This window comes from Bactrocera oleae, chromosome 6 (assembly GCF_042242935.1).
Source record: "Bactrocera oleae isolate idBacOlea1 chromosome 6, idBacOlea1, whole genome shotgun sequence".
Taxonomy (NCBI): domain Eukaryota; kingdom Metazoa; phylum Arthropoda; class Insecta; order Diptera; family Tephritidae; genus Bactrocera; species Bactrocera oleae.
The window spans coordinates 34,275,129-34,293,080 of record NC_091540.1 but is presented as its reverse complement, the minus strand read 5'-3'; the positions used below and the strand labels follow the sequence as shown (position 1 = coordinate 34,293,080).

The following is a 17,952-nucleotide window of genomic DNA, read 5'->3' as shown; positions in this document are numbered from 1 at the left end:
TTAAAACAATAGTGCAAACTCCGAAGAAATTGTAATTGATCGGAGTAAAGTGCTTGCGTGAAAAACTCTTTCATTTGACGAGGTATCTTGACGAAATTTGGCATGAGGTTTTTTCTAAGGCAAGAATATAACCTCCGAAAAAATACAGCTATCATATAAATTGAACGATCGGAGTAAAGTGCCTGCTTAAAAAAAATTTTATTTTTTATTGCCGATTCACGAAATTAGATCTGAATCAAGTTATTGTAAGGAACCTTTGTACCTGTGAAGGGTATTATAGCTTCGGTGCAACCGAAGATATCGGTTTTTCTTGTTTCGTCCTGAGATCATTCCGTCTCTATACGATAAACTAAAGCCTCTAAGGAAAACTAACCCGCAGCTACCACTCTTCTCTTATGACTTAACGTTGAATAAGTAAAGATATGTCATCAAGGAATAATCGCCTCCAAAATTGATGTGATCATATTAGGTCATAAAGTCGGTGTACCATACATTTTTTTTTATTTTTATAGAAATTATTATTCGAGAAATTAAACAATTTGACAATTTGCTAACACGCTGACACGACTCTGCGCAAAGTTGATAGAGTGCAAATTACTATCTATACTTATTTATGTGTATACAAAATATAGAAAATTATTTAAACCGTCATATGTAATGTATTTATGCGGTAGTAGGCAAACAGATTAATTTTTTATGCCACAACATCATGAAATTCTTAGCCTGAAACTTTCAGTAATTGTGGGCCGTAAAAATATACAGTTCGTGAACACACACACAAACAAAAGCACAAAATATTTTCTCGCAATCAGCATCATGAGGCCATTACGCCAATGAATCTGCCACTGCAAAAGAACGGTCTACCCACGCATCTAACTATATGTATAGACATACTTACATACATACTCATATAAATACATATGTACATCTCTCAATTGAGGCATAAAAAATATAAAATCAAAACTTAGATGCACTCCTCAAGTAACAATCATAAAGTAGAGCAAACCTGGTTCACATAGTACGGCAGAGACATTTTATTTTCATGCTTATAAAGTATGTACCATATATGTATACACATTCTTACATGAGTATATGTATAATTACTTGTATGTGTTTGTACCCACACATATGTATGTAAGTACATATACTTGTATGTGTGGGCTTACAAAATTCTTATGCTGGTTGAGTGATTACGTTGGCAGCGGCGCGCTACAACATGCGAAATCTTATAAACAACAACAAAAGATAATAAAATTAAAATATCAAGCAATTTTTTAATAAAAGCAAATTTTACGATCATTGGCGCTTTTCGTTCCTATGTTGCTGAAATCTAAAGAAGCCCATATTCAAATAATACATTCATACACATGTATATACATACTTATGTATATTTTATAAATGTATGTGTATGTATGCGGTATCTTTCTTGGTTACAGGGAATTTACGTTTTGGCAACGAACGTTCGTTGAGTTCGATTGACGAGCTCAAATAGTTGTTATAGAATAGAACGCGTTCGGGAATCGTTCAAGCAGTGTGGTTGTTATACAAGCCTACTAAAGCTGGCAACATCAACCCTTTGTCTCTGGAGCTTTCTTGCTTTAGTGTTATCGTTCTTGATCACTGATTGCTGTCTCTCAAATGCATTGGAAATTTCTAAACTAGTACATGCCATACATACATACTCACATAAAATATTGTGCTTAATGGTTCTGTATCTTCACGGCTTTTGTGCGACACTATTTCAGTTAATTTGTTTATGAAACCATTATTGGCTCGCACTCCACACCCTAGATTGACGTACACACTGGTGGGCATAGAAATAAGAACATAATAATAATTTTTTATTGTATTACTTAGAATACCTTTTTGTTTAGATAAATTTTATTAAACACTGAGTTGAAGCCTAAACAATTCTTTCGTGTTTTTTCTTGATCCATCAAAATTTTACATGGATCAATTCAACTTATTTTGCCCTAACTTGCCTTAGAGTGAAGAAAGAGACCAAGAATTGGTGAAATGAAGATTTCAACACAAAGCTTTAAGTAAGCATTCAACTCAATTTAATTGCTATTCTTTGCTTTTTGCACCCTGTAGAAAACTTTTTCTTTCACCAATTTACAACTTCAGCATTATGGTACTATGTTTAGAGCGCATTTGATAGATAAATACCTTGGTTTATGACGTTATGAAAGAATAAAAAAAATACAATTAAAAAGTTTCCATGCAAAAATTTTATTTTGATCGATCAGTTTGCATGGCAGCTACTTTTATGCTATAGTGGTCCGATCTGAGCAATTTGTTTGAATATTGTATATACAATACAATAATTCATGCCTCGAATAGTAAATCTCGCCACATTCTTTTAAGATATCTTGTCAAATAAAAAAGTTTTCCACAAAAGAACTTGATTTTGATAATTCAGTTTGTATAACGGCTATATTGGCGGCTTTGACAAATGAGCAGCTTCTTGAAAGGAAAAGGACGTATGCAAAATTTCAGATCGAAATCTCAAAAACTGAGAGACTAGTTCGCGTATATCCAAACAAACGGACGGACGCACATAGCTAAAGCGGCTCAGCACGTCACGCTAATCATTTATATATAAGTATATGTATGTAAGTATATATTTGATAGGTTCTCTGATGACTTCTTTAAGGTGACTACACTTTGTAGTTAACAACTCTATACGCTTAAAGGCAATGTAATTGGACTTATGAAATCCAAATAAATTTTTTATTCTCAATGAAAGAGCATATCGATATCATAAATTACCGAGCAGTCGAACGTTTTTTCCAATTCGTAATGCGAGTTAATTTAAACCTAATCCAATAAATGAACCACTATATTACAGATGCTGAAGTTTTACAGTTACGAAATACCGTAATGAAATAATATTTTGATGTGTGTACATTTTTGAAGTTCTCCTTTAAATAATCTGCAAATCATTAGTTTGTGCATATGTAGATGAAATATAGGCGCTGTAATCAACATTTGCTTTCATAAAAATCTGTGCCTCTAATCAAGTGAACCGGCAAAACCTTTATCAACGAAATTCGCATTTTCGAGTTTCTCTAAAAGTGCATTTCGTCTTTTAAAATTAAAAATTCCACTAATTCGACCTAAGATATCGAACATGAAGTAGTGAGCGTGGTACTAGTCACCCAAACATTAAATATTGGCCCTATGCGTACAGTAAACGTACCATATGTAAATCTTAAGTCAGTATTCTGTACAGATTTTTCTGAAAATAATCTTTCTTTGATAACCATACGTTTCTTGGTACTCTTTGGAAGCATTTTTATACCCTGAACAGGGTATATTAAGTTTGTTACGAAGTTTGTAACACCCAGAAGAAAACGTCGGAGACCCTATAAAATATATACATAAATGATCAGCATGATGAGCTCAGTTGATTTTGCCATGTCCGTCTGTCTGTATATATACAAACTAGTACTTCAGTTTTTGAGTTATCGATCTGAAATTTTGCACCTGTCTTTTCCTCACTGAGAAGCTGCTCATTTGTCGGAACGGCCGATATCGGACAACTAAAGCATATAGCTGCCACACAAACTGAACAATCGGAATCAAGTGCTTGTATGGGAAATCTTTTAATTTGACGAAATATCTTCACGAAATTTGGCATCAAGTATTTCCTGAAACAACAATGTAATTTCCGAAGAAATTGTTTAGATCCGATCAATATAGCATATAGCTGCCATACAAACTGAACGATCGGAAAGTTCTTGTAAAGAAGCTTTGTATTCGTGAAGGGTAACCGAACTTAACGTTTTTTCTTGTATATACAAATTTGGGTAATTTTGACTGATTCCATTGAATCAGAAACAACAGAAAGTGTAAGCTTAAGCATGAACATAAATAGAAAACAAGTAAGGAAGGGCTAAGTTTGGATGTAACCGAATATTTTATACTGCCGCAAAGTCAAATAGTATACTCGTTTGAGATTTCTTTGTGGATTGACTGATATTTTCGGTAGAAGGTCAACTATAGGCACTGGGGTCCACATATTTAGTACTTAGGGGCTTAAACAGTTTTGGTTCGATTTAGATAATTTTTGGCCACAAGGTGGCATACTTTGATCGCATTATTCACCCAAAGTTTTATCCCGATACAGTCATTGTTGCCTGATTTGCATAGTGGAAAGTGAAAGAATCAGATGGAATTTAAAATGGTGTTATATGGGAAGTAGGCGTGGTTGTAGTCCTATTTCGCCCATTTTCGCACTATGACATAGAAACATGAAAAGAACGTCATGCACCGAGGTTGGTTGAAATCGGTTAAGCAGATCTCAAGATATGGGTTTTCCCCTAAAAGTGGGCTGTGCCACGCCCACTGTCTAATTTTGAACGCGGTTCCTATAAAGTCATCTCATACCATCCCAGAGATAAAATTTAATGTCTCTGGCGGGTTTAGTGCTTGATTTATCGCGGTTTTAGTAGTTTTTAACAGTACCGTTATATGGGGAGTGGGCGGAGCTGCCACCCGATTTCAACTATTTTCACACTGTAGGTAGAGGTTCTAAAAACATTTGCTTCCAGTGAATTTTGTTATTATAGCATTAGCGGTTTGAGAGATATGCACATTAAACCTATTAGAGGCGGGACCACGCCCACTTTAAAAAAAAATTTTAACTGCAGATGCCCCTCCCTAATGTGATCCTGTGTACCAAATAACAGTCTTGTATCTTATTGCGGAGCTTAGTTATGGCAATTTATTTGTTTTTGATTAATGGCGTTTTGTGGGCGTGGCAGTGGTCCGATTACGCCCATCTGCAATACCAACCGTCTCACGGTACCAAGAAACATGTCTACCAAGTTTCATAAAGATATCTCAATTTTTACTCAAGTTAGAGCTTGCACGGACGGACGGACGGACGGACAGACAGTCACCCGGATTTCAACTCGTCTCTTCATCCTGATCATTTATATACATACCCCTGTATCTAACTCGATTAGTTTTAAGTGATACAAACAACCGTTAGGTGAACAAAACTATTATACTCTGTAGCAACAGGTTGCGAGAGTATAATAAGCATGCAGGCATTGAAAGCGTTTTTAGCGACTATATTAAGGTATTTTTAACGCTAGTGCAAAAACTTTTTAAGGTACCGTATACGTAAAGTTGAAAGCGTTTGTTTATACACACACAACAACAATCCGTGTATAAAGAAATATTTATACGTATGCATGTGAATGAGTTGCTTTATGTATACGTTCGATTCGCTAATTTGTCGTTTTGTGGCTGCTGCTGTTGTTGTTACCCTCATATGATCGTGTCAATGAAACGTCTGTGTTGACTCGATGCTTTGCTCAATTCGTCAGCACGATTGCTCGAGCCATTTTAAACCCTGGCTCTGTTACTTAGCATATCGCTGTGCATACATACAAACACTTATACACTTACAAGTATATATACATATACGTAAATGTAGTAGCTTGAATCTGTTTTCATTTCATTTTGCATTTCAGTTCACTATTCTGTGTGAGTGCCTTTATTCTATGTAAATGCGCGTTTATTATTGTAGAACGCTTGGCAATTGGTGTCTGAGTCGTTGCTGTTCATGTAGATACATTTGCCATTTAATCGACGCTTTTATTTCACGCTGCCACAGCGTTCATTTAAACTTGGTCCATTTTGATTGAATTGAAAAACGCATAACTGCCTCGGCGATGGCCCCAGCAATGCTCGACTTCCAGTACGTCCCTTACCAACCCCGCCAACTACTGATCGTGCTAAGCTTGAGTCCCCTTCGTATGCTTTCGCCCGCACATCTGCCATGCGCATGTGTGTGTGCGTGTACTTTGGGGCTTTCGAAGTTGATTGGAGACTTTGTTGGCGTCAGTGTAGAGGCGATGACAATAACAAACCGCTGGCAATATCGGTTGAAAAGCATTTTATTCGAGATTGCCAAACACAATCAAGGGCTCACTACTTATTATATTAAGTACAACAACAATATAAAAGGAAATTATGAAATAAAATTGCTGGCAAGTTGTGCCAAGAGCCGTTACGCCATTTCAGAACCAGACTCGCGTCCGATCCAGCGTCAAAGTCTGATCACGGCCAACCACCGTCATATGTGCGACGGGCTTTTTCGAGGCATCGTTATCAGCTTAAATACATAAATAGCCGTAAATACGCTGATACACACATACATACAAATTAATATTAAGCAAGTAAAGCGTTTGTTTTGTTCAGCAATGGCTATGGTGGCGCTGTTGTTGGGGTACTTTTATGCCAAGCCATCTGAAATGTACGAGCACACGGCATCAGTTTGCTCAAATGTGTGTATGTGTGTATGCTTAGAGTACCCGCTGTTCGTAATGAGCACAATACCGTCGGTTGTGGTACAGTCAATTAAGTTAGCTAAATGGCTGGAATGTTTTGCTATTTATTGTTGCTTTTGATCTCGTCTTCCTGAGATTATTTGAGCTCAAACTCATTCTATGAATGCTAGCGATCTCATGGAATTTTTCACCGTTAAGTAGCAGTTTAATTAGCGTAGTCTTATACGGTCTGGGATAATTTTAGTATTCGAGTTGTAGTAGAGTGCAATTCTGTTTCAAACTAAGACGTACACCCCCCCCCCTTCGGTGCACTTGACAAATTCAACATCTTGCTAATTTGTCTGGATTGACAATTTATTAAGGTTTTTATATTCTGTGTCGTAACTTAAAAGCTCTTTTCATGATAAGTTGTCCAGATGTTAAATGCTCTTGACTCTTTTTACAAATATAACATCTGTTTTACTTTTTGTGGCAGTTTTAAACTTTTTTGGGCACGGTTCATATCAAATATGTGTAGACAACAACAAAAAAGCAGAAGTCAGTTGTTTCTGTTAATATAATTTGGTTTACCACACGTGTAGAGAAAAGCGCTGTGTTCTGAAGCTTTGTTTTTTATCAAGATTGCCACAAAATAACAAATAGCTTAGCGCAGTGAATTATGTACTTCATTGTTCTTTTTTTTTTTAATAATTAATACATATTTTCATTAGTACAGTAAATTAACTGAATTGTCAGTTCCCTAGACTTTATGATCATTTAATTAAGTGGGTTAGAGATTCGCGGTTTCATTTTTCGATTAGTTTCTTCGAAAAATTAATGGGTGACACTTATTTTGGCGTTAAAAGAAATACTAATATAAATATTTCTTCTAAAATGTACAGTTTAACATTTTATGACAAAATTGAACAAAATTTATCAAAAGTTTCCTTAAGCCTTCATTGTCGATCTTGCTGAGTTATCAATCAATCTTTATATATAATCGATCTATCACTTCGTTTTCCAGATTCTTAATATTGTCGCGAAAAGTTTTGTATTGAAGATTTAGGAATAATATAGAATAATGGGGAGTCGGTTTTTGGTGTTTTTTACTGATCACTAATGTCTACAAATTATTATATGTCCAGCCGCAGGGTTTCTAAAAATAAAAGCTGCCTTCGGTGCACTAATAATGTCTTCGACAAACAAATCGATCAAACTTACCGGCTGTTAAACATGCTGGTAGCACTTGTGGTGCAACTTTGCGCTAACATACCTTCTAACATGTGTAGTGTATTCTATTAAAAGAAGTATATTTAACTCCCACCTAAATAATATTACTAAATAAATACTTTTTTGTTTAACAACAAATTTTGTATTGTCATTTTTAATAGCTGGCAGAAAAATATCGAGCTGATAATGACTAGTACTGCCAAGTAATTTCACCTGAATATACCAGACCATGTTTTGAGTTCACCTTCGAACGATTTATGGAGGAAAATCCAAGAGCAGCTTTTTAAACTAAAAATAGATAAAAGACCAAATTTTTGATAATAAATTTAAGAATTTCGGTATTAACTTAAACTGCAGATTCTCTAATACCATTATCATAACATTTGACTTTTCTTCCTGTGTGCTTTAAATGCTGAACTATTGCAGTAAATGCTGAACTATTGAGTTTAGTAAAAAATATTGTTCACCACCGTATAAAACTCATTTCCGGTAGCATCCATTAATCATTTTCGAGACCTACATACATTAGGTAATCCGAATTGCGTTGCCTGGCTTTGTGACAATGCGCTAGCTACATACATACATACATGAATGCCTCAGCGCTTTCGCATTCTCCAAAAATAACAGAAGTCTATTTCCAAACGTGCATCAGAATAGTTTCTGCAGATTTGCAACTCGTAATATGTTCTAGAGCAAAAAATAAATAGAAATAAAAAATGCGAACGGTTGGCAGAGAGTAAATAGTGGTCACCGGAAATATGTTGCGTTGATAACATGGCAGAAACAGCAGTAAGAGCATAGTGTCAAATAACAAAGGCAAGAGCGAGAATCTTAAAAATACACACACATAAATGCATAGAAACGTCGGAAAGCGACCGTCCAAAGCACGGCACTTACGAAGTATACACATTTGTGTCAAAAACAATAAATTTACAAGGGCACTTACTTACTCAAATATGTACGTACATATGTAGATAAACAACTTATGACTCTACTATCTGGTGATAAAGCATATTAGTAAAACAATTTCTATTACCACTCAATTTGGGTTCCGATTGAAACGATTTTAAAGTCGAGGGCATATGGAGGTGATATTGGTTTGATTTTGAATTTGAAGGGCCAAAATGATAACAGTATAAAGGAAATCTGACCTATAATAATTTTGTAACGGAAATTACAAATATATTCCAAAAACGTACAAGCTCGGGTTTAGAAATTTCGAGGACACAATCGAATGCTAGTGGTCTGGCATTACATTTGAACCGAATGATCGATATTATTACTAAGTTTTGCGTCATAGCTAAGTTCTGAATTGAGATCTGTTGGTAAAGTAAAATTTAGGATATAACATAAAGACTCTCGTAAAAGTTAAAGTTCCGGCTAAAGCAAATATAAAGTTGGGGAGACATTGGGATTTTCTTGATATGATTTTAAATTCCAACCGAATGGGAGAAATGATCATTGAGTTATCTGATCGGATAACTGTTGATAAAGTAAATGGCTAGAAAATATAAATGCCAACCGTCATATTGCAGTAGTAATCCTTTATGAGCTGAAATTTACATGATGGCCCATATTGCTGGATCTGTAAATTGGGTTGTAATTATAAGTCTGATTTGACACCGTTCAACAACAAATAGTGAATATGGTTCGAAACCGTATTTAACTGAAATGGACAATTAGAAACTATTCTAAAGCGATCGAATTGTCGAAAATTTCAACCAGCAAAAGCAATCTTTTATACTCTTAACGCTTCTCACCACGAAAATCTCTTCCGCTGAAAAAAAAACTCCTTAATGTATACATGTTTATGTATGTATGGTATGTACATGCCTAAAATGGCAAGGAGTTTCACATTTTTTTTTTATCGCTGAGATACTTTCGACGGATCGAGAATTTTTACTTGCGTATGTTTGTTGTGATAACCATATGCATGAATATCTATGTATTTGAATATGAATATGTGTACGCCCACACTACTACACATATACTCGCATGTGTATACACACAAGCACATCACTCCAGTTGAATACTGAAAATACTACAAGGCGAGAGGGCGAGCGTCAGTACGAGCAAAATACCACTTGGTCGAGATTAAAAATTGACAATCCCGACAGCAGCCGCAACGAATGAGTGTATACACACGACTATATATACATACAAAAGTATAAGTACTTGTAGCTTACACAGAAGGGCACAACATTTTCCTGTGTCCGAGAGTAGATATAAAGAAAATGCTGTAAAAGAGCAGCGATTCAAAGCACACAGATCAGGGCGAGTAGTGGCATGACAGCTCTCACAATAGACGTGAGAATACGAGATTTAAGCCTAAATAAGTTATAGCGTCAAATGTATGTGTTAGAATTGTGTAAGACTAATGCTTAGTGGAGTCACGGAAATATTCATGGTAAAAATTATTCAAGAAAGTCGATGAATTTCGATCTTTAACACTGCTTTTATTTTGTAACTTTTAATATTAGTTCGAAGTAAAAAGTTATGACGCCGAAGTCAGTTAAAACAAGTAAGGAAGCCTAAGTTCGGATGTAACCGAACATTTTATACTCTCGCAAAGTCAAATGGTATACTCGTTTGAGATTTCTTTGTGGATTGACTGATATTTTCGGTAGAAGGTCAACTATAGGCATTGGGGTCCACATATTTAGTACCTAGGGGCTTGAACAGTTTTGGTTCGATTTAGACAACTTTTGGTCACAAGGTGGCATACTTTAAACGTATTATTCACGCAAAGTTTTACCCCGATATAATCATTGTTGCTTGATATGCATAGTGGAAAGTGAAAGAATCAGATGGAATTGAAAATGGTGTTATATAGGCAATAGGCGTGGTTGTAGTCCGATTTCGCAGGTTTTCACACTATAACATAGAAATACAAAAAGAACGTTATGCACCGAATTTTGTTGAAATCGGGTAAGCAGATCCCTAGATATGGGTTTTCACCTAAAAGTAGGCGGTGCCACGACCACTTACTAATTTTGAACGCGGTTCCTATAAAGTCATCTCATACCATCCCAGAGATAAAATTTATTGGCTCTGGCGTGTTTAGTGTTTGATTTATCGCGCTTTTAGTAGTTTTTAACAGTACCGTTATATGGGGAGTGGGAGGAGTTACCACCCGATTTCAACTATTTTCACACCGTCAATAGAAGTGCTAAAAAAATTTTCTTCCAGTGAATTTTGTTATTATAGCATTAGCGGTTTAGGAGATATGCACATTAAACCTATTAGAGGCGGGACCACGCCCACTTTAAAAAAATAATTTTTAACTGCAGATGCCCCTCCCTAATGTGATCCTGTGTACCAAATAACAGTCTTGTATCTTATTGCGGAGCTTAGTTATGGCAATTTTTTTGTTTTTGATTAATGGCGTTTTACGCCCATCTGCAATACCAACCGTCTCACGGTTCCAAGAAACATGTATACCAAGTTTAATAAATATATCTCAATTTTTACTCAAGTTAGAGCTTGCACGGACGGACGGACAGACAGTCACCCGGATTTCAACTCGTCTCTTCATTCTGATCATTTATATATACATAACCTTATATCTAACTCGATTAGTTTTAGGTGATACAAACAACCGTTAGGTGAACAAAACTATTGTACTCTGTAGCAACAGGTTGTGAGAGTGTAAAAATTTGGAGTCTTGAATTATATAGTTGTAAATTTTTCGGAATTACAAAAAATTGATTGCGTTTTGCATTCTTAGTAAATATATCTAGAACAAGTTTGAACTTCGTACCGATGTCGATAAGTACCGATATTTCCGAATTATAAAAATCCCTAAACCCTCGAAATATGTATGTGCATACAAAAAATACAACAAAAAAATTATCCAGATTGCGCTTTAAGAGAAGGCAGCTGTTTACTTTTTATATCCTGAAACGAGTATATTAATTTTGCCACAAAGTTTGTAATACCCAGAAGAAAACGTCGGAGACCCTTTAAAAAATGTACATACCACAAATGATCAGCATGACAAGTTGAGTCGATTTAACCATGCCCGTCTGTATGTATATACGCGAACTAGTGTCTCAGTTTTTGAGATATCGAACGAAATTTTGCACACTTCCTTTTCTCCTCAAGCTGCTGCTCATTTGTCGGATCCCCCAATAGAGTGCTGGTGGTAAACTTTTTAATTTGACGAGATGTCTTCACGAAATTTGGCATGAATTATTGCCTAAGGCAATGGTGCAATCTCCGAAGAAATTGTTTAGATTCTTCAGTTTGTATGGTAGCTTTATTTACGTGAGTATATTTTGTTTGTTCGATTCGCTACTCGCTTATGTTCGACAAATTGAATAGAGCTACATCAATTTTACTTAACAATACGTTACTTTTGTGTTTAAAAATATAACGTGCGCAGATTTATCAGTTATCACCAGGAAACATATACATATATAATATGTATGTATATCTGTAGGTATATAACGTTTTCTTGGTTTAAAAATAACATAAAATGCAGCTGCGACAGATGAAGGAAATTCAGTCAATACTAAAAGCAAACAGAGACGTCAACAGATAACGAACGTTAACACATGTACAACAACTGATTTGTATATATTTACATACATATAAGGCTGCTTGTGAATTCGTTTTTCAACACATGCTGTAGGAATAATGCTTGTTAGTACAGATCCTTGTATTGTTTCATTCTATCAAGGTTTTCCTTTGCCCAATTCGTTTTTATTTAGAGCCATTTGAAGTTCACGAAAAATACATTTGTAATATGATATATAATATTTCCCGGACTTTATGCTTACTACTTGTACATCAAACATGTCATGCCTGATTTTTAAGTGTTCCACCAATCTCGGCTTGAATTTGCCTTGTAATTGTAGTTTAAAGAGGGATCATTTGACAATTTTACTATTTTTAGCCTAATGTATAGGGAGATGCAAGGCGGGTTTGAAGACAGCAGATAGAAAATTTGAAGTGATAAACACATTTATGGCTGCGGCATGTCAAAATATATGTGGTAGTATATGTATATCTATCTACACATATATTTTGGATATATATTCTAATCATTCATTAGCCACATAAACATGCACATATATATGTATATACATTTGTATTATAATTGTCATATGGGCTCACCGCTATCTCGTGGGAACGTTCTAAACTTTTTGATAAAGCTGAACTTCCGTGGTTCCTGTGGTTTTTCTAGATTATGCTTTACGTTGGTCAAGGCCTATTGCAATCTCTAGCAATTGCATGTGGATACTTTCGAACCGCAATCAATTTTTTTCAAGTCAATATAAGTTGTAATCACTTGTGGTATGTGAATTGAAAATTAGGATGGGAATATCATTAATACGGAAATGGTGCAATACATTTATCTAATGTTCGCTTATCAGTTATTCCAGCATTAGTAAAGAATTCGATTATAAGGTTCCATTATAAAAGTCGACATAACTTAAGAAATGACTAAAGTGGTAATTATATACTTTCATAATAGGAATGATCCGTATCATTATGAAATCCATTTGACACTTTAGAAAAGGTGTATATCACAACCCTTGCTAATTCTCATGTTAAGGGCGTTTTGGTGCTTGCCACTCGATATCTGAAAAAAGAATTTACTTTCTTAGATCTGCATGGGTATTTTACTCAAATTCGATGATATACATTGAGTAAAGATGGTCTCTTTTTGACTGCAGAAAAATTGCGCTGATTTATTAAAAATACCTCTCTCTATAAGAGGGTGTCCAGTGGATTGAACACAATCCGTTGTTATTGTTGTAGCAGCATAAAACATTGGTGTATTGCAAATGTGTCAAAATATCACGTTCTGAGTGATTTACTGTCACTTTTTGCGCGCAATTTATGCAAATAATCGGCAACTGAGTATCAGCAAATATGCAACACAGTTGATATACTGCTGTTATTATTATGTAGCTCGAACGCACCCCATCTTGCAAATAATATGTGTGATGTCGAGTTGACATTTCTCAGCCGGAAAAGAACACCGGGATCGCTCCGGCTACGTAGACCCGGCCATTGTGGGGATGGCTGCGTAGCTTTCCGTGTCAGCTGTTTGATATTTCAATGTACAGGATTGCTTCTCCGACAACCCGATTAAGAAGTTAGATATATTTTATGAGCAAGGCGCGTTTTTAATACAAGCTGATCTATTTTGTTATTTATTATTGGAGTTTCTTCACGATATTTTAATAAGTTATGACAAAATTTTACATCTACTATGACTTAACTTTATTATAAACCTTTAAGCTTAATACATATATACATACAGCGTCTACAAATAGGGATTGATAGTCGTGGTCAAATTCTCGTGTGGTTCAGGAAACACAATTGTATCCCCAAAAATTAAACGTTTGGTGCGGATTGTGGTATGGCGGCATCATCGGACCTTCTTTCGAAATGAGACAGAAAATGAGGTTACCATCAATAGCGAGCGTTATAACACGATGTTGACCAATTGTTTTTTTTTTACTGGAATTTGATGAAATCGACGCGCACATGGCCACATTGCGTGCAAGGTTTGACGACTCGTTGATTTCGAGAAATAGTCAAATGGCCGATAAGATCATGCGATTTAACGAATTTAGATTATTTTCTCTGGGGGTATGTTAAAAATTAAAGAAATTAAAGGTTTACGCAAATCAACCAGTAACGCTCGAGGAGCTCGAAGACAACATTCAGCGCACTATGGCCGAAATTCCAACTGGAATTCTAACCGGGTCATCAAAAATTAGAGTAAACGGTATATAGTATAACAAAACAAAAAAAAAATATAACCCATTTTGACCACATTTTAGTGTTTTATATTATTTTAACATCACATCGTTCTTCTTAATACACCCTTTATATACATTTTATATAGATACATATGTAGTTTGAGTGGACTCACCAAAAACTAAATTTCTAATCATTATTCTCCCCTTTTTCTTTCTTCCACTTTTCTCGCACATTTACTTCACATCTTTGCAGAGGCGGTTCGCACGCAGCTGAACAGGCGGCCATTGGCCTTAATTTGAGCGCTTTCTCGCAGCACTTAAATAATAACAACAACAACAGCAAGTCTGTAATGAAACTCAATGCATTGCATTCGGCTTTCAACGAGAGTGCACTGAATTTGTCGAAATGCGCACCAGGCCTGAACATGAGTCACGAAGACTACTATTATTATGTGAAATCAGAAATGGATCTGTCAGCGGCGCATGCGGGTAGCAACGGCATTGGTGGTAGTGGTGGCAATGCAGCAGTGCCCATACATCCACTGCCGGCGCACCAAACACAACATCAGCAGCAACAACAATTACACAGCGTTGCGCATGACAGCCGCGTCTCGTCCACGCGCAATGACAGCACCACGCAGCACAGCAACACTTTCGACGATCTTGATGCATCATCAGTACGCAGCGGCGACGAAGCCTCCATACGTAATGCGGAAATGAGCAATCAAGGTTCCGACGAGGTGGAGGAGCTAGAAGCCATAGATGCCGATTTTCCCTATCCCCTCATTCTCGACGCAAATTCGCCGCGTTCCATGAGCGCAGCAGGCGGCAATGGCAACATTGGTGGCAGTGGCGCATTGAAACGTAAACGACGTGACCTCAACGGTGACGGCATGGACGACGGTGCTGCGGATGATGAAGACGACTACGAGGGCCAGATGATGCAGCAGCATCGTCATTTGCGCCAACAAAATGGCAGCATGAGCGGCGGTGGTGGCGGTGTCATGAATAGCTGTATACTGGATATGCCGCCGCCACAGACGGTGCGCGAGGTGTTGAACTCCAAATTTTGTGGCTTCATTTCGGCAAAACTCAATAGCATGGAAGACACGGAGGCGGATAATTTAATGAACAAAATACTCATGTTGTTGGTGCAGACGCAAACAAGCGAAGCCAAATAGGCGCTGGACTGTGATACAAGTATTGGATAGCAGCGTGTAGCAAATATGATACCAACTACATACTACAAATGTACGTGGGTGTGAGTATGTAGCAGTGGTGCAACGAACACTATGTTTATGTGACTTTCACGGGTTCTTGGAGCACTCAGCAAGTAGTATGTGGCAGACAATGTCAACATTTTTCTAAGACATTTCCAAACAAATTTTGAAATTATTGCAAAAGCCATATTTTTTAGTTTTATAAATGCTTGTATGCATATGTTACTCTTACATATATTCTGCTTTGGTGTATGTGTTTTTTTGTATAAATATTATATATGTATTATTTCATAATGCTTATAATTTTAAGTTTATATTGTTACTATCGCATTAGCTCTCTATTTAAATGCTCTATTTAAATGAAGAAATTAAAAGCGATCGACAAACCTAATTTTATAAATTGGCTGAAACACAATTTGCTCAAAATGCCATATTGAAATTTTTGTTTATTTTTTTATTCAAACAAATAAAATAAATAAATAATATAATTATTTTTATTATAAATTATTTTAAGCACTAAAGTAAACTCAAACTAAAATCAAAATATTAGTTGAAGGTCTGAATAAATAAAATATCAAACTATTAGTTTGCTCGATTATTATTTATTTACATATTCCTATAGTTAAGATTTTTATTGTTTTTTATTATTATATTTTCAGTTTTGGGTAAGTTTCAGAACCTGCCTAATCAAATGGTTGGTGAAATGGCTAACACATTGCAAATATAAACATATTTGGAAAAAATAAAATTAAATTTTCAAACACTTTTATAAATAGCTCATGATTCAATTCATTTATCCGATTTCCAGGAATTATTATATTGTTTAACTTTATATGTTCTCGAAATTTAAATTAGAAACCACGGTTATGAACAAACTTAAACCAAATTAAGGCGAAGATTTCGAAAATAAAATAAAATCGATTTCATAAATTGTTTATTATTAAATAAAGTAATTGTTGTGAGAAGAAGTTCATATTTATAATTTTAAAATGAAAATATTTCTGAATATCAGTTTTTGTAACAGATATTTTAAAATTTGATACAAATTGTTTTTAGATTGTAACATTTGATATTAAAACATTTATTTTTAACAATTGATTATTATTCGTTTGTTTTATGATTTAAATATATTTTTTCGTTTTACTTAAATTTGTAAAATTTAATATCCTAAACGAAGAAGCGGAGAACAAATACAAAATAAATAAATAAATGAATGAACTTAACAAAACACTAAAATTAATAAAAACATCAACTTAAGACAATAAAATTTTCTAAATTTAACAATATAAAGATTGAGAAAAATTTTAGTAGCTACCTATAGTTATAACTACTAACTAACTTAAAGTACTAAACCTGAAACACAAAATATTTAAAAAAAAAAATAAATAAAAACACAGAATAAATATGGGAATATGTAAGTAACAACAATATGCAAAAAGCAATTTACAAAATTTATTAATTTAAAGTTTGAGTAAAAATTTATAGGAACTATTTTTATAATTTTTGCCAAAAAAATTTTTTATATGTTACCAAATGAATGCGAAATTATAAGTTAAACAAGTTTAAATATTTTGTAACCATAAAATTTTCGAACTATCATAAAAATATATGTTACGTATAATTATTTTTTAAACTTAACTTAACTTAATTACAAAAATTCTAAATATGCTACAAAAATATTAATGTCAGAGTTCCAATAACAGAATTTATTGAACACAAAAAATCTTTCAAAAAATGTTCAGCGTTCCTTAAAGCAATTCAAATGGCTGGAAAGCCGAATGTTATAAAATATTAATTATAAACGTACACAAATTTACTTTGACTGTACTTTAAAACAACGCTTGCGCCAAAGAGAGACTTCAGAAAATGTGAACTGCAATATAACCTTGCACTGTTTTCTACAAAAATTGAGGTTTTATATGCTCTAATGCCAAATACTTGCAATACCAAATTGAACAAACAAACAAAAAAAAAACACCACATAAACCAAATATGAGGTTCATTATTATGATAATTATTATTTTATAATTTTTAAATTAAAATAACAGTTTATAAACATTGAATTATCTTTTTAACAGTAAGTGTAAGTATTTTTTGTTCATAACAGTTTTTTTTTGACAGTTTCGGGATTCAAGACCTGAAAAAAATCAACTCATCTCTACTGCAAATACTAACTGTTAAAATTGTCTTAAGTCAAAATATATATTACATAAGTTATTAAAAATTATAGCCTGATGTCAAGCAAATAGCCATAAATAATATAAAACAAGAGCATATCAATACATTTAAAATTTATTTTTTTAAATATCTAAAAGTAAATATAAAATAAGTTGAAATTTTTTCTTTCCTAAGTTTTGTGAATTAACCGACTATACACATATATACATATTAAATTAGTGCATAATATCAGTAACTTCACACATACATATAAGTATAACTATTATTACATCTTGCCATTAATATATATTCATGTTAACATAAATTTTATAAATCTAAAAA

General features: G+C 34.4%; 1 protein-coding gene across 6 annotated transcripts in view; it reads left to right on the top strand.

Moving 5' to 3' along the window:
• Mes2 (Mesoderm-expressed 2) overlaps positions 1-17,952 on the top strand; it is a 21,935-nt gene extending 3,983 nt beyond the window's left edge. For all 6 annotated transcript variants that reach the window (XM_014236128.3, XM_014236131.3, XM_014236129.3 and 3 more), the window contains one exon: positions 14,487-17,952. In XM_014236128.3, coding sequence (XP_014091603.1) covers positions 14,487-15,414 — 928 coding nt within the window. In that variant the 3' untranslated portion in view covers positions 15,415-17,952. The remainder of the gene's footprint in view (positions 1-14,486) is intronic.